Source organism: Centroberyx affinis, unplaced genomic scaffold, assembly GCF_046629955.1.
Source record: "Centroberyx affinis isolate AG114_WGS23_722 - 3 ecotype Tasmania unplaced genomic scaffold, CSIRO-AGI_Caff_v1 ptg000915l_1, whole genome shotgun sequence".
In the NCBI taxonomy this organism is placed as follows: Eukaryota; Metazoa; Chordata; class Actinopteri; order Beryciformes; family Berycidae; genus Centroberyx; species Centroberyx affinis.
In genome coordinates this window covers 404,574-426,342 of record NW_027279498.1, presented here as the reverse complement: position 1 = coordinate 426,342, position 21,769 = coordinate 404,574, and the positions used below count along the sequence as shown (strand labels likewise).

Genomic DNA, 21,769 nt, shown 5'->3' with positions numbered 1-21,769 from the left:
GCTTCTTCAGCCTAAAACAAGAGCTTGCAAATGTAGTTGTAGGCTGATTTGTACAGTATTTCATAGGGGTATACAGTACATTCATTTCATCACAGCATGCAAACCTTGAATCAATGGAGTGATTAAAATGAAAGCACACAAATTGGACCTTAATTGTAAATGGCAAGGCTTGAAGTAAACACCAGTCATCAGTCAAACGCTTGTAAATTGTAGCTGTGGCAGGAAAGTCAATTCGAGCAATCTGTTCGGTAGGTAGTCAGCCTGTGTTCAGTCATTTTACTCTCATTCTAAAAACAGCTTTGTTACTGACATTAGAGAACATTAGAGACTAAGACATTAGAGTGGCTGCTGAAAGATTTGTTACAGATACACATTCTCCTCAGTCATATCGTTGACGTGAACATGTTCATATACAGCAATCTCCCTTTTCCTCATGGGAATTAGTTGATCCTGCAACCTTCCCCTGGAGCTGAAGCCTCGTTCTGGAGGACACAGTTCAGCGGCTGGATGAATAACCTTTTCTCTCTCCTTTGAAATGTCTGGTTCTCCTTTTGAAAGCCCGGACGTCTGTTTCCTCTTGTGGCATTTTCACTAAATCAAAGTTAAACAAAAAAGGCCTCATTGTAAGTAAATTAGCACAGGATAAAAATGGTCTATTTTTGGCATGATAGGCACAAAAATAAGGATATTGTGAAGTATAGTGTGAAGATTTGCACTTCCTTTTACCTGTGTCCTGTGAGACCCTCTGCCCCCATAGTGGGCCGGAGGTGGAGGGTTATGATCTATACTGTGTGTCGGCTTCAGCTGAATGCCACCCTGGATGAATGCTAAGCACCCACACCACCCACACATACACCACCTGCTGATCCTGCACTGTCACAATCTGTGTGTGTGTTGTTTATATACATAAGAATCAAGGAGCTTTCACCAAAATGGGCAGAATACAATTTTGAGCGGTGAAATAAGTTAATCTAGAGTCGCCTGACTCAAGGGCAATTTTATTCAGGGTGAAGCTAGTGTATTTGTTGAATTTGCTGTCAAGTATTTTTCAGGATACCTTACATAAATCTCTTGAAAATCACAGTGATGGCATACGATCAGCAACTTAATGAGGATTCCAAGAAGCTCATCTCCCTGTAGTGTCTCTCTTATCTATGGAACTGATACTGAGGGTCTGTGAGAGGTGTCTGGAACTTCTCAGAAACGCAAATCACAGCCTCCTCCATGTGCTGAGCATATGGTGGCTGCATTGACACACACACACACAGACACACTCATGGAGCCAGCCCCAGACATCACTTCATGTGGCTACTTGAATTCTAAGGGTCTCATGTTTGCCAGGCAGCTTCTTGGGCCGACATACATCCCATCAGCTCTTGCTACTGGCTCCCCGCACCATGTGGACACCCTGTTGCCTAGTGATACCTCCACGATGGCCCCAGCCTCTCTGGGGCAGGGCCATCTGTCTCACCGTGAGCTGAGAGGATAAAGGCACAAGGGTTTACGAGATGGCAACAAGAGTCGAATCAAAACCCTGACGCTGACTGTGCTATAATGTAGTTGTAAAAATGGCTGCTGTGAACTGCAAGGTTTCGATGTGGCAGATGGCTCTACGTAAAGGTCAGCATGGACCACTGGTTGTTGCAGTGGTGGGAAGTTCATGACATGAAGTGACATGCAACGTGAAAAGCAATCTGTAATAGTTCCTGATTTGTGGAGCTCACATCAATGACATCAAAGAGGGCGCTCAAAGAGGTGCTTTGATTTACAGTTGGAAAAAATAAATCACTCATATCAGTCAAAGGAAAATTTTGAACCAGAGTCACAATTTATTAGATTGGCAGAGCTGCTGTCAGGTAAGATCAAAGAGAAAAACAATTCAGCTATTTCAGTTGACTCAAAATTAGGCATACAGTGTGCTCAGAAAAGAGAGCTGAACTCTCAAAAGCTGTTCGTCATTAGCACACCCTTAAATGAAAATACTGCGAAGGCTTAAAAAGTAACAGTAAAGAAATGTCAGTGCCATTAGCCAAGCAAGCTTTCCATTCTCAAGTCTGCCCAGTAGTTTTTTTCAGTCTGTGTTTGAAGTTGTGCTAGGGCATTGACAATATGCCTCTATTTCGAAAAAGCAGGTTTTTGTTTTTTTTACAAGTCACCACAGCATGAGTTCAAGCCGTCAGAGAGGGGAATAGCAGCAAACTGTTCCTCGATGAACATGTCAAGCTCAACTACTCATTTCTTCACTTCTTATTTTTAAATATATTTTTGCTCCATGGGACAGGAGCGGTGGAGACTGATGGGAAAGGTGGGTGTGAAATAGGCCATGGTCGTGAGCTGGACTCATGACTACATAGTATGCACTTTAGGCCAGTGAGTCACCAAGTGCCCCTTTCCAAAGTAATAATACTCTTTCCAGGGGGGCATTTTGATGTGAAACTCATGCTTTTACTTAAACTATCATCACACACTGTCCTCCTACATTTATTCCGCTGTGTGTAACTAAAAAAAGGGCCACAGGAAACCGTATGGGAGGCAGTTAGAAGGTGGATGCTGAACAATGTGAGGAGCGGCGCATGAGGGGGAGGGAGTGGATAACCTTGGGCCTGAAGGCCTCTAGTTCATGTATAAAAAGAAAAGAAGTTTGTCCATAGAGCTCAGAGAGAGTAACAAAGCTTTGTGTCTTGGAGCTGAGATATGACTTCTCTGTCTTTTGTTATTGTTGTCATGTGTTGCCTCTCTGTGTTAGATTTTATATAACATGAATAAAAGAATTGATCACAAAACAACAAAGCTTTGTGTGTTGTATGCCTGTTTTAATCTTAAACTGATTTGATTGTTCCACATGTGCAAGGCAAGTTAAAGACAGCTCGCATTATCACTGGTAGAAAACCTCAGATATTATATAGTTATATAATTTCTTAGTCATGTGACTAGCTTCCCAACGTCCTTGGCAATGCAAATACCTAATAATGCAATCTACTGTAGAACTGCACAGTTTTCTGAAAATCACCATAAGGTAGTGCACATCTAAGAAGAAGACAAAGCAATGGATTGACTGTGTCTACAGTCAAGACGTCATGTGTGATGAAAGCTGGCATGTGTTATTGTCTTAAAGCCTCCAGATGCTTTATTGTTTCCTGCACTGACCTAGCCAAAACCTGGCATTTGCTACAGTTTCCTTTGTGGATGTGACGGTGTGGCAGACCATTAGTCCAGGTGCTGCTGAGTGTCACCCATCTCCAGACAATGTGGCTATCACACAAATACATTTGTTATCCATTTGTCCAATTTATTGAGCTGTCAGAGGCGAGCGGGCCTGCAAGGCCACAAATAGGGCCTGTCAGGGAGATGGAGAGGGAGCTCTCTGGCCCTCTATCTCTTCCGCATCATTGCAGGAAAGGAATTTCCATCAGACCTGATAGATTAAGGAGGGGGTACAGGTGGCTCATGGGAAACAGAGCTGAGGCTCGACGTGGTTAAAGATATTGTTGTAACAGATTTAAGTCCTCTTGTTCAACCGACAACCACCGACGGCTTCGATTTACTGGAATATCTCAGGTGTGCTGCGTTGTATATTCCCAGATGAACGTCAAGGAATTGAGTGCATCTTTACTAAGGCATGGCTGACCTGTTGCTGACAGGCTCTGCAACAGATTATATGAATCACTCAGTGTGTCATTTAAGCAAAACCATGGCATGTTCTGTCATGTTCTGCAATCTCCCTTCCTCTCTGTTTGCAATACAATCGTTCCCTCTTAGTCTTTTGTCATCCACCTGTCACGATGGCAGAGGAACACAGGGATGGAAGTCACGACCGAGCAGGAGGTGCCTTGGGGCATCTAATTCTCCGTTGTCCAAAATGCCTCAGTCAAAGACCTGATATTAGAGCTCCCTAAATCCGAAAGCTGATGGCACAGCCTGGTGTTTACCATCTGGCTGTGGCAGGCCTGAGCCAGGGCGATAATTGATGAGAGCAGAGGGAGCAAAGGCACTGAGGGGTCCGCCTCACGGCCAATAACATATCAGTGGCCCCTGTGACTGACAGCTCCCGGCGTGCTGTCAGGGTCTTGGGCTGAAACCCTGTAACTCTCTGTAATAGTCCCCTCTCATCCAGCTCTGCCTCGCTGTCTGGCCTCGGCTCTGTCACGGAAACGGGACAAATAACCACATCCCATCTTTGGCATGCTTTCATGCTTTGGAAATAAACACGGAATATAGCAGCAGCAGCATGACTTTTTTATCAAGGTTGGAAAGTTCACTTAAAGAGATTCTGCTGTTTCACGTGACATTTGCTTTCTTACGCAGGACAACTGTTGCGACCTCACCTCAGCCTTAATGATGAAACAAATGCACCATGGTTACATGGTGACAGCAGGCCAGCTGCTGCCTCCTTCCAAGAATGGCAGGCGTGTGAAATCTCCATTGAACCCAAGGCTGTCATGTCCTTGTAGCAAATCAAAGGGCATTAGAGAAATCGGAGGGACACAGGGAAGGGTGAAACGCATGATTGGTCTAACTGAATACGGATGCATCAATCTAAGTGTTTTTGTCCCTGCAGGAGTTGTTATCCCCCACTGCTCAAATTACAAAGAGGTACCTGTGTTAACATGTTATGTAACAGTGGAAAAAACGAAGCCAAAATGATGTGTGTAATTTGATGTTTGGATGTAAGACGGAAACAGTTGGAAGAAGACTGAGAGGAGGTCCGTCATGAAGCTGACACGTTCTGGGAAGGTGGCATCTTATCAGGTTATAGATAATAGCTTGATTAGGTTAAAGCGCTCTTCATTGTGCCTTGGTTGCCAATATTTTTCTCACAGGAGATTTGCCCTGGGAACGGAAAATAAATTACCCCGGACGAGTTACATCCTGTTTTCCACAGTGCATGCTGGGAGATACACCAAACCAAGGCATTCTCAGGTGTGCTCCAATTAGCAGGGATAATAGGAAGGAGTCCATGTAGGATCTGGGCATGTTGACTGCTATTCATAGTTACAATGAATGGGCCTTGTTGAATCTAATCCCAAATGGTCTCCTGCTTCTAACTTCTGCTCTTAAACTAATTTAGTCCCAGGTGTTGGTCACTAAGTGGAGTTACCAAGGGAGTTTAGCAAGGTGATTTGTTTCCATTTACAAGTTTTTCTTTAAGTACCCTGAGAGATCTGTTGATTTTGTAGCGCTGAAAGTGCATTCTCCCCAGTGACTAATCAAGTCATTTAGGGCTGCAGATAACACCTTAACTTTACATACCTTAATTTCTAATCAGGCATTCGAAGTGGCTCCTGCCTGGGCCAGGCCCAGCAATGAATGGGAGATCAGGTATTTACCATGACATCTCTGCTTTTTTGCATACATCTGCCCAATTAGCAAGCCTCATGGTACCAACTCATTCAGATTCTGAATATTTCATCTATATTTCATTCATTTCTATTCAGTTCTACTTTGAATGAGAGGTAGAGTGCTTTTATGCCATATACAGAGGCATAATAATCACAATTTCTGTGGGTCTTGTCTTTGATCCTGTTAAGGAGATAAATTAGTTCCCACTATGGAATTAATAATTCAGTATTTGCACTAGTTTATTTCCATATTCACTCTGAGTTGGGAGAAAAGGTAATTGTAGACTGTTTTGATGGTCATACTTTAATTACTTTTATGTAGAGCAATGAATGCCTTGCAATTATCTGGATGATTCATGCAAGCACGCATGCTACAGGGCTTCAAATTCAGGGCAGAAGCAAACAAGTTATCGTCCAGTTACCGTAAAATTGTATTATTCTGTTTGCCTTTTACTAAAAATAAGGATGAGATAGAAAGGCATGTGCAGACACCTTGTCCATGGGAACTATTTCTGAACTGGACAGAGTCTATTAATCCAAAACTGATTCTTTTAGGCGCTAAAAGCCCGAGCAAAAATGTCAGCACGCACACAGATTATCAGTAGTCGCCAGTGGTGTCGGCGACAACACAATAACTCAAGCACAGCCTGCGGACTGCCTGCGAGGATGCAGTCCAGGCTGCTCAAATCTATTTCTGGATGAACCATGGTCTGAAAGAGCCGCCAAGGGCTCCAAGCACTCCACTGGAATACCTGATAAGAAGTCTCATGGTGAGCACAAGTTTTATCGAGCTCTACTTCAGTTTTATCAGTTTTATCCTAGAGTTGGCCTCCTATTTATTATTTATTTACCCCTCATGTGATACTACTGTACCTACCTCTGCTGATGTGCAGACTTTTATGGAGTCATTGGTTTGTGACTATAATTGTGCCGATACAGTCAGAGATTAATTTATGATTCCATCAACGTACTGTACAGTTCAACAGTGGGGGAAATGTATCTAATCAGCTCTGGCCCTCTGGGTGAAGCTCTCTCATGTTTTGTTTGTTAACAAAAATGATCAGAATCCAAATAACCTGATTAAGGAATTATTACCATTGGAGGAGACAGAGGCAGGGTGACGTCATCAACACAGCCTCATTGGTATGGAAAGCATGCATGGCGGTAATTAGTGCAGGAGGTGAACTGAGTTGAGACCGTGGGCAAAAGCTGGAGATATATCACCTGTCTCTGAGGCAATCCCTTTCCCTGACAGAGCAGCCAAGAGTGCTTCCAAGGAAATCCAACTAAGAGGAAAGTTAATCCTCAAATCAACTTGAGACTTTTATTTCTGGTCGATTCAGATGCTTGTTGAGTCAGAAAATATACTGTGCACATATAGGTACTGTGACGTAGTAGAGAAGTCAGGAGCCTACGATGCAGGAGCTAGATCATGTCTGATTCCCATAAAGAACCACATCTACTCCCCAGTGATGGTTTGAACTCAAACCCAGACTTGGAGTTAAACAGGCCTTCCTTGAATGGTCCACCCCAAACCACAAAAACAGAATATATTAAAAAAGCAGATTTATTTCTTCAGCTTTGCTCATTTGTAACCATAAACAGCATATATATTATATGGGCTTTATTTTCCCTTTAACTCGCAAGCCAGCTTCTATCAATAATTCATTTTGATATCACTTGGATTTGAGTTACTGCTTCCTTCCCATTGGTAATATATACACTAGGAAAGCAGAGCATAAATCCTTAGGACATAGTAAGTCAACACCATACACATGGCATTGTGAAGATAAATGTATAGTGTTGTCTCTGGCATTATAAGAATTTAAACTTGCTGAGATGTTGCAAGGATATGACCTTGTTATAAGAGGATATTTCTTGCATGGAGATAATAGCTGCCATCTACTGAAAGACACACTGTGTCAGGCTGGCCGTGAATTTCTTCCCTGTTTGGATGAGCGAATGGTGCTCGCTACTGTAAGGGACCCGCTGAGGGTCTGATGAAGTGCGGAGTCCGAGGCCGGATGGTGAACAGTAAGGAAGGTGGAACCCTGACAATGTTTCTCTCACCTCCGCTATTTGGACTGGTTTTGGTCCTGCTGAGATTTATATTAGCAATTAAAATCAAATTAAATCCAGGACTTGTGGAGAGGATACAGGCAAGCTGCAAAAAGGGTCCTTGTCACTTTTAATACACAAGCCTTGAGAAGAGATGCAAAGCTTGGTTCAGCCTTTGACTACGTTTTTTTATTTTTTTTATTATTATTATTCTCAAAACTTTCATTAATTCAAAACAATCCTTGACATAAGGCTTCACTCGACAGTACGCCAAGGGGAGGGGGAGGGGAGAGAAGGAAAGAAAAGAATATAAAAGAGAAAAATAAAGTTAAGGTTGTATGTACATAGGTACTTTAAGTCATCTTATACATATCCATTCAAATTCTTGTCCTATACAAAGTCATCCACACACTCAAGTATAATATGATTGGAATTCATCTTTGTGTAAAGGTCTCTGCCTTCAATTATAGCTGTGCTGTTGTACATTGCAATGTGTAGACTTGTTTCAGTCTGTGTGTCCACTGAGTTACACGTTCTGGGAAGTTGGCATCTTATCAGGTACACCCACTGGGTCAGTGGGTGTACACTCCACATAACTACAATCCAAATTATAGTTATCATTTTCCTTGCATTCAACAAGAGTATATATCTTTGATTATTATTGTACTCATCTTTAGGTATTCCTCCTAACACAAAGAACTATAGGGGAAAGTGTAAGGGAACATCAATTTTCATAAGCCCTTTTTAATTGCCCCTCGGGGATAAATAATGTTTTTTTAATTGAATTGAATTGTATAATTTGATCAATTTCCTTTTTTATATTTTGCCAAAATATTGGCAAAATAATGTAATATTGGATATGCATGTGATCCCAATCATCCCACACTTCCTCCAACACAATGCTGCTTAATGAACAAATGAATTAATGAATTAATGAATTAATGAGTACAGTAAATGCAGTGACAAAACATAATTATCTGTGTGCTTCCACTGTGCAAGATGGCAAAGCAATTCACAGGATGCTGCATACTACTACAAAACTATTATCATCAGCATTATGATTGTTTATGTTGTGTATAGTTATATTTAGAGACCCATTCCATAGTCACATGTCACATTAGACATATATTTTGTAGTGTTATTAAGAAAGCAACAGATAATCATGCTGATTCAGAACAGAGGTCTTGTCCCTAAATCAGAGTGATCAAATGGATCCCAGTCAGTGAGAGAACTGGATTGTTTGGAACTAGGCAGAGCAACAATACAGCTGCGTACTGTTTGAGGTGATTGAGGATGATTTGAGGATGGAGCAAATTGCAACATGATACACCAGGTGGAGAGTGTATGCTGCATTTAAATGGTATGCTGAGGAGAAAACATGCGAAATGTTCATTTTCCCTCCATTTTGTTACACAGCCCAATGGAAAGAGTTCAGCCTGTCTCCAATCTTCCCTCAAACCTTTGGTAAGAGTATTGATAACAATACAGTCTTGAATATGAATGGGATTTGACATACTGCACTATTCATAGATTTCAGAAAATACTGAATTTTTTTTAATGTTCTTTTCTATATTTGACCATTCTATCAGCACCAAGGACTTATTAATTACGTTTATTTCAGTCAAAAGTAAAAAATAAAAATGATGCATTTAAGATGGCTTATTGTAGCAACTTTAATCTCACAGACCTCACATGAAAAACACTGGCCATGTTTTTCTCCTTGAGCAATTATTCCGTTCAAATAGCATATATTTCTCTCCAGGCAGAGAGTGCTTGGGCTGAATGGATGCTGCCGCTGCATAATGGTCCTCAGACGGTTGTTTCCTAGGCAACGTAGGGAGGGCATGTGGAGAGGGAGGTATAAAAACACCGGCAGCTCCTCACTGAGACTTACTCTGAGGTAAATGCACTCACTGTCAACACAGAGAGGTCCGGGGAACTTGCTGCACGCTTTCTCTCCCAGTCTGTCTCCGTCTTTCTCGGCGCACTTGAAGGCTCAGCTCCAGAAGTAGCTGTTTAAGTATGATGCGACCAAAAGATTTACGCCAGGGCTCTGGCACCAAGACCTTCCTGGATGCCATGCATGGCGGCAAAGTTCACCTGGCGCGCTTCATCCTGGACGCCCTGGATGGACGTATCATCAACTCTAAGACAGAAAACGGCCGCACCCCCCTGATGTTTGCCGTGTGCCTGCAGGACCCTGGGGCGAGGGCCAAGTTCACTCGGCTGCTGCTGGAGAAAGGGGCCGATGTCAACTGCCAGGATGAGGACGGGCGCACGGCCCTGAGTCACGCCTGCGAGATGGGCCACCTGGAGGTGGTCAAGCTTCTTGTGCAGTTCAATGCTGACCCAGATGTCTCTGACTCCTGGGGGAACAGCGCTCTGATGTACGCTGCCTTTTCTGGACACAGCCAGGTTCTGGACTTCCTGGTCCGGGCTTTCAAAAGACTGGGGCTCAGGCTGGACAGAACCAATCACGCCGGCCACTCGGCCATCCAGGTGGCCAACTTCTTTGGACACAACCAATGTGTTCAGATTCTGAACTTCCCTTGCAGGAGGGGTGTTGGCACAGACGATCCACTTGTTGATGCAGGGACCTCGGTAGAAGGAGAGTGCCGGCTACCCAACAGGCTCCCCAGGCATGTTCTGGAGAGATTCTCCAAGCAGTTCAATAGCAAGAATGAAGACCAGCTGCCCGGGGTATTTCAGAGACAGCTGAAGGTTGGGGACAGCAGCGGGCTGTGGAACCGTTTCAGATGTCCCAGGAGCCAATCTCCAGAGGACAGCAACCATCGCCACAACTGGGCTCTCCCCCCTCAACTAGAGAGAAGCCAGACTGAGGGGGATCACAGTGTTCTCTTCTCTGCCAAACAACTCCAAAACTGCCAGCTAAGAGAGCTGAGGGGGGCTAAAACACTGAACGCCCTGCCTGAGCCGAGCCAGAAAGATGTCAGCCGAGACGTTGGACTTCAACAGAAAACACCAGAGAGTTTTCCTCTCTGGGGAAAAGCAAAGTCGTTTAACCTGGACCTCCTGAGCAGCAGAAAGCAGTCCTATCAGGGCGACGTGCGTGACATGAGCCTGTCAGCCAGCAAATTAAAGAGAGCCTCGCTACAGGATGAGAGATCCCTGATAGACAAGATGGAATGTCAAGGGAACACCCGGGGCCTGACAAACGATGCTGACAAAACTGTCACAGTGCCAAAACCACTTTTAAACGGCAAGAGCCAGTCTGCGAGAGCACCTGAGGAGAATGCCAAATCGCAGAAAGATGAGACTAATGACACGGCTCCATCAGGCAGGAGAGAGCAGCAGAAGAGGGGAAGCATCCCAGCAAGCAGCAGACACAACAAGCTGCTGTTCGCCAGAGGGGAGATGGAGTCGGGGAAGATTCCCGCCCGCGCCCCGGGGCTCTCGGGACTGGGGACCAGGCTGCTGCGTCGCTTCACCGCCCCAGAGTTCATGAGGATGGTGATAGACTGTTCGTCCAGCTCCTCACAGGGCAGAGGGCGGATGTCCCGCTCTGAAACCTTCCCTTTCTCTCACACACATCAGCAAGTCAACAGCCAGCCAAGCGTTGACAGCATCAGCGGAGTGAAGTGTGAGTTTGAAAACAGCTCTTCTCAGTCCGCCCTTGATTAGAACGGGGACAGTGTGTAGCAGCAGAGAAATTCTTACAGCACTTAAAATTCTGACAATGCAGTAGGATTGCTTTACGATATATGAGAACATAATAATCCTTCTGCTTCTGTTTTAGTTTATGAGTACTTGCAATGTGCATTAAGAAATAAGTGATGAATATTTTCAGGCTAATTGTTTCAGTTGCATACAGTAATTTCGCAATGCTGCATTTCACATGATTTATAAATAATGTAAAATAACGTCAGTCCGTGAGCTATTGAAAATCATTTATTTTCCTCTGTTTAAAATGTATAGGATTTATATTGTATGAAAATAAATTGTATATGCTATGGCCTTTGTGTTTATAAGAAATATATTATTGTATGTATTTTGCTTAAAGATATTCTACTACATCTGAATGCTTGTGCACCGTATAATTCATACTGAATATCTAATAAATACTTTGAAACGCCAGCAGCTCGCTGAATCTGTATGCATGCATGTGTGCACGTGTGTGTGTCCTTGTGTGTTGGTGCATGTGTGCACAGCTCTGAGAGGGGGAGGCAGCTCTGATGAAATTAATTCATATCAAATTGATTGTGTTCAGCTGAGATTCAATATGCATTATTTATTGGTTTATACAAAATTAAAATAATGTGTAATTCTCTTTTTCATGAATGATCCACATAGAAATACAAATACATGAAACATGTCGACATGTATCCACGTCAGAATACAAAGACCATGTGCAAAGTGTTCTCAGCTGGTGGACGTCCTGCAGCATCACATGCCAAGCCTGTGTGCTTTATCTAGGCAAACCAATGCAAATACAGTCATACTCATCTTGAGGAGCAACACACACATCTTGTGGTATTTAAAAAGTCAGTCACAATACAGAGTGGGATGTCGGATGCAAACACAGAGATGGCATCACACACACCCATACGTGCACACACACACATACACACACACACACTCATACAAGTTTACACTCGCACCTTCAAAATCAAATTAAATAAACTTTTGAGTTCATCTCATAACTAACTGCAGTGGATCAGCAGGTATATGGACCTAATATTCAGCATTTGTATTTACATTATTTATTTGTCTGCTAATGTTTCAAGTCCATACTTTATAATGAAACCTTATTTGCAACTTCACATCATACAAACAACCCACAACACCTTTTGGAAAAAAAAAAGAATAAATATGAAAAGGAGGAATAATGGTTCTGGTGATTTTCCAGTAGCCCAATAGTAGCAGCTGGGCCTTCATCTACCCATTTATTATGGTAATAAAGGAGGCTTGTCTCTCATATCCCAGTGTTCTACATATTCAAGCATTCACATTAGGCCAGGTGTGCCTCCGTTTGGCCATGCAAAGAGTCTATTGTCAGTATTTAAAGAGTACACTGACCAGCTTGTAGTCCAGTTTCCCCAGCAGAGTGTGTGGGTGTGCAGAGTAACTTTATCTAAGCACTCCCTCCTTAATAATGTCACAATGAGCTACTGTGTTTGAGCCTAACACAAGCTTTACAAGCTTCACACGGCTAGCAATCGTACCCACTATGAACACTATGAAGGATCTTCAGTGTAGCGTGTGTTCATTACATAGTTACGTGGAATATTGACTTTCACTATCAGTTGATATGCACCATGATGTGTTGTGTTGAGAGGAATCCCACAGGATGTTACAGGATCAAAAGTCGGCTCAAACTGAGTTGAGATGTGAGGAATACTGCTTGCATGCTGCCTTTAACTCACTACTAAAGTGCTTCTCTCATGTCCGAGCCCATGCTGTGTCTGTCAACCAAACTCGCTGTCCTGCCATGATCACTCTGGCAGCACCATGCTGTCCGGGTCTGCTCCCTGGAGCTGATCTCCCATTAGCGTGGGTGCTGGATGAGTCGGACCCAGGTGCCGGTCCTGGTCCGAGGCCTGGATAGGTCAGACTGAAGGTGGGTGTCGGGGACCAGGAGCCCCATAAGGTCAGCAGCGGGACATGCGCTTGCGGTACTGCTCCACCAGTGGGACCAGGCACTGGGGTGAGCCGCTCTGCAGCAGGAAGGGGTGCTCCAGCAGGTCGGTGGCGCTGGCCCGCTCTACCGGGTCCCGGGTCAGCATGCGGTCCAGGAAGTCCTTCAGCACTGGAGAGATCTGGGCCAGAGGGGGACCACATATTGAGCACATACTGAAGGTGCTATGTGTAGCATTTTAACATCAATGAATCATTACAATATTCATTTTGAGACATTAGCATAATTACCGTAAGCAAATGAGACCATTGCCAAGAAGATTGGCAGCCTCTACTGGCCTCTACCCTGCATTTTACATTGTGTGCCACAGGATCAAATTTTATGGTAAATCTGCTGATTTGCTGTACAAAGGGAGATTGTTTTAAGGCATAAAACAGGAACAGGGCGCTGTTCTTCAGGAAAAATGGCACTAAAGCTGTCAGACTTTCTCACCACCATCAGTGGCAGATGGTGAAAGTGAAAGAATTATCAGCTCTTGTCTTTCTTGCTCTTCAAAACAAATGCACGGAAAGTAGCAACACCCTCTTTACGACAGAAAGCAACAGGGTTTACGGGAAATTTTGAGAAAACACTAGCACTAACAAAACCACTGGTATGGGATAGAGGCTACCAATCATCTCAGTCATTTGTTTATAGTAATTATACCAAGGTATTACATTTGATAACGATATATTGATGTTCAAAAAATGCGGCACCTTTAAAGAAAGAATATGTTCTATGTGTGTGTGTGTGTGTGTGTGTGTGTGTGTGTAAGTCTGACTGTCTGTCTATATCTGTTCTCATACCTGGCTGACATTTCGCACAGTAGGAGCCAGCTCGTCCCTCAGTCTCTTCATAGCTGCTACAGGAGTCTCACTGAAGTAGGGCGGCTCTCCGTCCACCATCTCCACCACCATGATTCCCAGAGACCAAACATCCACCTGGTGCACCCATCCCACAATAAAATTATTAAACACATCTTCAGTAGCCTACAGATTGCCACTCATGGATTTGAATATGCGCCTCCTCACCTCAGTGCCATATGGTGATTTGGAGATGACCTCAGGAGCCATCCAATAGGGCGTCCCCACTAGAGACTTCCTCTTAGGGATGTCCTTACTGATCTGGGCACAGAAGCCAAAGTCTGAAAGCTTGATCTGTGTTGGGACAGGAGAGACACCACTGTAAAGATGCTACTGCTTCTCATCACAAATATAAAAGAAAGAGAGAGAAAGGAAGAGTAATAATATATTGCACCCTTCCGTCTAATGTGAGTAGTATGGAGTCGCTCTTGATGTCTCTGTGGATGACTCCCTGTGAGTGGAGATAGGCCAGGGCCTGCAGGACAGCCTCACACACTGTGGCGATCTGCTCTTCGCTCAGCCTGTAGGAGAACACACACACATGCAAGTGTCCACACTTACTTACACATTTTGCATTAACATTTGAGGCATTTAGCAGGCACCACTTACAATAAATGCAACAGTAGAATGAGTTGAAATTCATCAATCACCAACATTACAGACAATAACAAAGAATGCAAGGTTCAAAACAACAACACCCAGACAGTATAATAAGTAAAACATTTGATTTCTCTACAATGTCCATGTAACTTCAATAATATCCAAATGCTATGTACAGAAACAAGAGCCGAGCAGAATTGTTTGTTTTTTTTACACAGCAGGCGAGGTCAGGTGGCCACTGAGGAGGAAGGAAGAAACAATTATCTAACAGTCCGGTATCCTCTCACACATGATCCTCCTGCCAGATTTCTGAAGACATAGCCTCAAGTACAAAAGAACCATGTAAAACTCAATACAAAACTACCCTGTTTTTCATTTTAGGAAGTTATTGACTGAAATTTTTGAAACCAGACTGTAGTCAGAGAGCGCAAAGGAGCAAAGCAGTCTCATTCCTGGCAGTTCTGTCAATACAGTGATGATCTTAGGCTTTGACAAGCAATGGTTGTGACAGCTGGCTCATTTTACATGTCAGCTGACTTGAGAGGAATCTTCCCATCCCTTTGAGTCCAAAGATCTGACTCTGGGGTCATCCTATGGAGATTGAGCCAGCCATCTGTTAATAATGTAAAATACACTGACAGCTAAAAACAATATACACAGACAGTTTCCCCTCCCTGCTGCTGATCGATACATTTTCCTTATTTCTGATGCATGCAGTATTGAACACGGTGACAGCACCAGGAAATCAAATTATTCACCCCAAAATTGACTTTCCACATGTCACTTCAACATGCACAAATTTGATTATGTTATTGAATTATCATTTTTCTCCAGAGAGAGACAGCATGTTTGCGTCTTATGTGAGGGAGGGAGGAGGCTGAATGAGAGTCTTTGTGCTGCTGCATGTTGGGATCAACACTCATGATTCACCAGTCAATACCACACTACCCCCTTGTGGTTGATTTAGTTATTAAAGATGATCTCATAACTAGACAGAATGCACCACAACCAGCTTTCTTGTGAGGTACCAAGCATATTTTCTGTTGGTTGTAGTATTTGCTATGCTTGAAGCTGAAGTATAGCGTCTAGGGCTCCTATACCTGGTTTCAGACACGATGTTGGTTAGTGCTCCACCCTGCAGGTACTCCATGATAACCCACAGCTCCTCCTCCACCAGGGCCGACTTAAACATCTCCACCACATTCCTGTGCTGGTAGTCCCTCATGATTACCACCTACATCACACAATGTACACATCAGAAATAAAACCATTAGTTGACAGACATACCCATTAATGTGGCCAGGTTTAGGTTCTGTGACAGTAATTACAATAGCTTATAATGAAAAGTACATATTAAATGCTGAGCTACAAACAACAGCAGACATAGATGATAGCACTGTCAGATGTATCCTGCTGTAATTGAACATGCATTGTGTGGTGATTTATTTCAGAGTGATTTATGTGGTGTTTTGAGGTGGTGCAGGCAGGGTTGTGGGGGTCACTGTGTACGTAGTTGGATACTGTACCTCATTAAACAGCAACTCTCTCCTCTGCTGCCGCCGCAGGTCCATCATCTTCACCGCCACCTGCCTGCCACTGTGCTTCTCTCTGGCGATACACACCACCCCTGTCGAGCCCTCCCCAATCTTCACAAAGTTCTCCAGGTAAGACCGGGGGTCTCCCTTATCCACCACCATCTGCAGGGCAGCCTTGAACTGTTCATGGGTCACCTTGGGTGGGTCTGGGGGAGGTCTGGGCGAGGGGTGTTGCGGGGGTCTGAAGGCAGGGGAGCAGGTGCCTGGAGGACTGGTCGCTAGTGAGCCTGTAGGGGAGGGCCGAGGCTGGGACGGGCTGTCCTGCCTGGGGTAGGGAGGGTTGGGGCAGCCAGAGTGTCTCAGGAAGGGGTCTGGTCCATTGGGTCTCAGGCCCATGTTAGGGGACAGGCCCAGCGTGTAGCTAGCTGAGGAGCGCACAGTCCTTTGGGGTCTGATGCCACTCACCAGAGGACTGCTGGTGCCCGTGGGCAGGAAGCCGGAGTGGTACCTCACAGCCGACTCTGCCTGCAAGATAACAGGAGAAGAGAGAGAAACGTAGAGAGAGAGAGCTAAAAGAGTTGGCCGCATGCCTGGGGTCCAAGACCTGCTTTATAAATGAATGTAAATCACGTCCTTCACTCTCACACTGTGCATCCACTTCACCTGATATGCCCCACGTAAAGATGTTGCTATAGGGACCCAAATGTCCCATTGAAATCTTGCCAAACACACCATCTTTCAACATTTACAACCTCACTGGCACTATAAACTCACATTTCATATTTTATCACTAGCATCGACTAAAAGACCCCACAGCTTTAATTGAAGTCATCTACAGTATAAAGGGAAACAATCTGCTGCGGGATAAAGGAAAGATTTTCTCTACACCTCTCTACACCTTTAGCATGAAGGTGATCCCCTATAAGAAATACTTCAGCTTACACTTTATGGATACAGATTTCATGTAAAAATATGCTGAGCAATTTAATAATATGATGCACATAGCATTGGCTGAAATATGCATATTCTGTGTGTCTTCTATGAATAATGTATTATCGATGCACTTTTATAAAGAACCTTACCTTCAGGTCATAGGAGGAGTAAGGCCTCCCGGGGCTGTTCTGGGAGTGCATGTACAGTGGTACATTGGTGCGGAGCTCTGTAGTGTGTGTCCCTTGATCTCCAAGGGGCTGCTGAACAGTCATAGCCGGGCTATAGAAACACGCTATAGGTCTCTGATTAGGTGGGATCCCCCTGGGCAACTGGAAATCTCTCCTCCATACCACCCTTTCCTGCGGACTGCCCACCTCTCCGCTCATATAAGCCCCATGACTAGGCACCTGGATGTTCTGGGGTGGGGGTGGGGGCGGTTGCAACGGTCCCTCCAGCGAGCTGACGCTGACCTCGTAGGTGGACTTGGCCCTGGGCAAGATCCCATTGGGCTGCAGGGTGATGCTCTTCTTCATGCCCAAGTAGGGGGTGTTGGTCTCGCTGTGGATGTTCCTGGTCTTGTCCTTCCACTGCTGCTGAGCCTCGTCCTCGTCCTCCTCGTCCTCATCCTGGGTCAGGCCCTCGTACTGGTAGGTGTCCCCCTCCTTCACCTCGCCCAGCCGTCCCAGAGACTGGGCCCTCTTCCTGGCCGAGGGGCTGCTCTTCCTCAGAGAGTTGGAACTGGTCACAGACAGACGGCTCATATCATTGATCATGGCTGAAATGTAGTCTCCGTGACCGATCATGCTCCCACGCACAATAGTCTGAAAGAGGAGAGGGCGTTTATCTTTATCACATTGCACATGCCATGATCATATTATACAGAGCTCATGGATTTTAGGCTGAAAGGAATAATGAGGGTGAAGTAATCATCGCTCAGAGCCAAGTTAAATTTAGACTTGAGAATCTGTAAAGGACATCGTTGTCATTCTTCAAAGACAGAGACTTGAATCATTTCCCCAGTGGCTTACACTGACAATACACTGACAAATATACCAAGTGAAATGCTTCAAGATACACAGTAAGATGATGCAACTATTCAGCCTCTGCAACTGCCACAATGTTGCACAATTCAGATATTACAAATAACTTTCAGATGATACGCATCTTAAGTATGCAAAGGCGAAGGGCCTAAACTTGCCCTGACATACAACAATGACACAAACTTGAGATGCATTGGCAGTAGAGGGTTTTTAGTGTTGCATCTATAAGGGATAGTGCGTGGTAGCTCATTAATCAGTCTCTGGGTAGAGTCATGCTCAGTTCACAGTCAGTCAACGGCCTCTCCTGTTTCTTTGGTTTGGTGCCATTACATCTGCACAGGGGGTAGAGGTCAGATGACATCCCACCTAGCACCTCTCAGAGAGACTGGTAGGCGATAATGGCCTTGGTTAGAAGATGCTATGATAATGTTTGAGATGACTGTAACATTGTTTTCGGCTATCACCTCCGATTTTTTTCCTGCCCTGTTGAAGTGACAGAAATATCTGAAATGTATTTGCAATGCCTAAGTCTTGCGTGCAACAGCAGACTCATCTTGATGATGCTATTAAAGCCATAAATCTGACCTAAGAGCTGATGTGATGATTCTCATATTGCACAGCACCAATCACATCCAGGCAGTAATGAAAATGTTGGTGTTTTCTCTATTTTTTTTTCCTGAGGGCCATAAACGGCATCGACAGCGTGCTCCACGGAGCGTAGAAATCCTGAGATTTGCAGGCTTTATCGCTCACTGGCATTTCCTTTGCTGTACCTGCACTTTTTATCCCCTCTGCCTGACGTCTGTGGGAAGGCACCATGGATCGTTATTAATTGCCTGCATGGAGTAATAAATCTTGCGGCCCTCCGAGGATTCAACATTGTACAGTCAGTGTACACAGCAGGGTCATTAGCCCAGCCCCGTGATAGATAAGAAAGCAATATGACAGGGAGGGGAGCGAGCCTTGGCCTTCCACATTGCCATCACAGGATTATGGCATTTTCTGAGAGACAGCAGGGTTCCTCTGCTGCACTGAAGGACACATCCGCTGCATCTATAGAACAAACAGCTTATCTTCCCCATTTATGGGCCAATTTTTCTGACATTAAAGCTAAGCTTTTAGAACAATAACTAATTGTGATAGTTAATTTGAGGCCACGCTGAACTGGACAGAGCAAACAAACAGTTAATTATAGTGTGTGTGCTATTCATTAGCGGATCAGTTCAGGGAAAGGTCAGAGGAGAGGATCAATAAACAGTTGAATGTCAGCCCTGGTTTACCTTCTTTGGCCTCAGCTCCACCTCTGTGATCCTGGAAGGGTCCACCATGGGTTTGGGCCTGCGCAGGTTCTCTATCAGGCTTTGCCATTGGGTGGGCAGGCCCACGAAGCAGCCGCGCTTGGCGTCAAATGAGGTGTGGACACGGTGCTCAAAGTTCTTGGGCGCTGATATCTCAGGCCTCTTCTTTTTCTTCTTGCGAAACATCCTTAGGTCCACAAGAGCGACAGCTTGTCCACTTCAAAATGGCCCTGCATGAGAAATGTATTCAGACTTAAATAAACTGCATCCAACAAAGGTACATACAGCACATATTCAAAAAATGTAATCTTGAAATTTGAGCATATAGACAACTAGCTACTCTCTACTGCCCCACTGACTAAAGAGATACAGCAAACCACTCTCCTTTAGGCCTACTTTCAGGTATATTCTGCCAAGAGGGGAAAAATATTCAAACTGTTCATCTAAAAGCTGTTCCATGTCTTGGATGTGCATGTTCCAGGCTGCCTTGTTGGTTGTCACCAGTTTGTGCCTCTGAGACAAGCTCCAAGGAGAGTGGATGGATTTGTAAGCACATGTGTAATGAAGGATATCTGGTCAATTAAGGTTTATTCATTCTCTGTGCCCTTTTACTGATGAGCATGCGGCCGGCCTGGCCAGTGCCCACAGGCTTTCAGTGCATTAGTGGGAGTACAACACACACACACGCACGCACACACACACACACACACACACACACACACACACACACACACACACACACACACACACACACACACACACACACACACACACACACACACACACATAAATACAAACACAAATAAGCTAAGGCAGGCTATCCTTCATAACCCCTTCATAACCCTTTCATATCCCATCCTAATTAAATAGCTTGCATGCCCTTGATTGCAGAGAGAGGAACCACTTAATCCCCCGATGGATTGCCCTATGTTTGACAAGCCACTAACTGAGGTTGATGGTATGTTCAGTTTTTTTCCCATTCAAGAGTAGGAAAATAATTAAATACATTACATCTAATTTCCTCTGCTGCACAGCTGTACTGGGAGATAATCACTCACATTTAAGTCTAGTATTATTACTATTTCATGCAGCTCATGGTATTGAGGGCATGCTGGCTGCTATTCACAGCACAGAGAAAACATATATAATTAATTACCAACATTTTTATTTCAGCAGAATGCAACGAATATAACAAACTGACATGCAAAAGCCTGCTGTAAAGAACTTCATGTATCACATTATGTGACCAACGCAGAGAACTACAAGGTGCCCTCAGAAGATCAGATAGAATCTCCCATCATGCACTGTGAAATGGTGGGAGTTGAGGAAATGAGTTTCGCAGGCGTCCGCTGCTCAGCAGGCAATCACGCTGGCAGCCTCTCCTCTCCCCACCTCCGCCCTCAGACCAGCACGGCTCTAATCGGCATCAACGACGCCTGTTATGAGCTGTATCGGTGACTAACCACGCCACATCATCAGAGGGTAACGGAGGTCAGCCACACTGGTCACATCAGCTAAACCTGCCTCATTAAAGACGGGGGGAGAGAAGAGGAAATGGGGGTGGGGGGAGAACCACTGCTTGGACAGACTTGTCCCCCTCCAAGGATAATTCAATCACGAGGCTAATATGCTAAGTGTTGCATAAGCGCATCACTCTGTGCTCTCCCTATGTACATAATGTGGTGCTGGGAAGGACTTTAATTCCATGTGACAGGGACATTATGGTGCGAGGGCTCTCAGGAGGCAGGGGTGCGACGAGTTGGGGTAGTAAGTCAAACCTGGATGTAGTGGAGGCACGGGGACACAGTTCCCCTTCTAAAGACACAGAAATGCTTTTAACCACCGTTTGTAGCTGCTTTTTGAATAAGGGACGCCTGAGAAAAACAGACAGGGAAGAGCAGACCGCCGGGCTCTTCTCATTTTTCACTGTGCTTAGATAGCTGTTGGACTGCAGATGTTGGCATTGCCCGAACAAATATTTACACATAGCGCTTGTGTATCCTGTACAAGCAGATCAATCAATATTTACTCATGAGTGAAATGCAAACTGCTACAGTCCTCCACTGCCAGTGATAATAGGGTGATACCATCACAAATAGGATGGCTGCTTTGTGTAGTACTTTATCAAGCTTCATCAGTTCAAAACAGCAGAGAACAGAACATATCTCAGTATTCATTATTCATTCTAGACCACTGTTCCTCTCTGAAGACTCTGGAAATACAAACTAAGCACCGTGTTATTAGAAGCAAGTAGAAACACACACACACACTATGTTGATTCATGCCCGGGCGAAATGAATTGAAAAGTAGATGCAATTATTGATTTACAAGCTTTAATCACATGCATCTGGCCTTATATTGACCTCTCCGAATCCGCCAAGCTTATGACTGTCTTGATAACAATATGCTATTGATTTCTAAGCCCCATTGGATAATGTATATGCACAGAGCTGAACTTGCACTGTGCA

General features: G+C 44.5%; 2 protein-coding genes across 2 annotated transcripts; one reads left to right on the top strand and one right to left on the bottom strand.

Annotated features, from left to right (window-relative positions):
* The first annotated feature begins 9,419 nt into the window (after positions 1 to 9,419).
* LOC139645822 (uncharacterized) lies at positions 9,420 to 11,039 on the top strand. Its single transcript, XM_071521668.1, has one exon. It carries the CDS (start codon positions 9,420 to 9,422, stop codon positions 11,037 to 11,039), a length of 1,620 nt encoding a protein of 539 aa, XP_071377769.1.
* A 1,967-nt stretch (positions 11,040 to 13,006) lies between these two features.
* Positions 13,007 to 19,487, bottom strand: LOC139645861 (serine/threonine-protein kinase PAK 6). The gene is made up of 8 exons (XM_071521730.1): positions 19,284 to 19,487; positions 17,113 to 17,784; positions 16,022 to 16,555; positions 15,596 to 15,729; positions 14,290 to 14,416; positions 14,064 to 14,189; positions 13,839 to 13,973; positions 13,007 to 13,174 (listed from the first exon to the last, which is right to left on the bottom strand). Exons 1-8 carry the CDS (start codon positions 19,485 to 19,487, stop codon positions 13,007 to 13,009), a joined length of 2,100 nt encoding a protein of 699 aa, XP_071377831.1.
* Positions 19,488 to 21,769: the final 2,282 nt, after the last annotated feature.

What these genes read in the sequence shown, in the direction of transcription:
- LOC139645822 (XM_071521668.1), top strand. Translation starts at nt 9,420, where the DNA reads ATGATGCGACCAAAAGATTTACGCCAGGGCTCTGGCACCAAGACCTTC.
- LOC139645861 (XM_071521730.1), bottom strand. Translation starts at nt 19,487, where the DNA reads ATGTTTCGCAAGAAGAAAAAGAAGAGGCCTGAGATATCAGCGCCCAAG. An exon ending in TGGAGCTGAGGCCAAAGAAG is followed by an intron (nt 17,785 to 19,283) that starts GTAAACCAGGGC and finishes CTCCTCTTTCAG; the next exon opens with ACTATTGTGCGTGGGAGCAT. An exon ending in TACTCACATTAGACGGAAGG is followed by an intron (nt 14,190 to 14,289) that starts GTGCAATATATT and finishes GTCCCAACACAG; the next exon opens with ATCAAGCTTTCAGACTTTGG.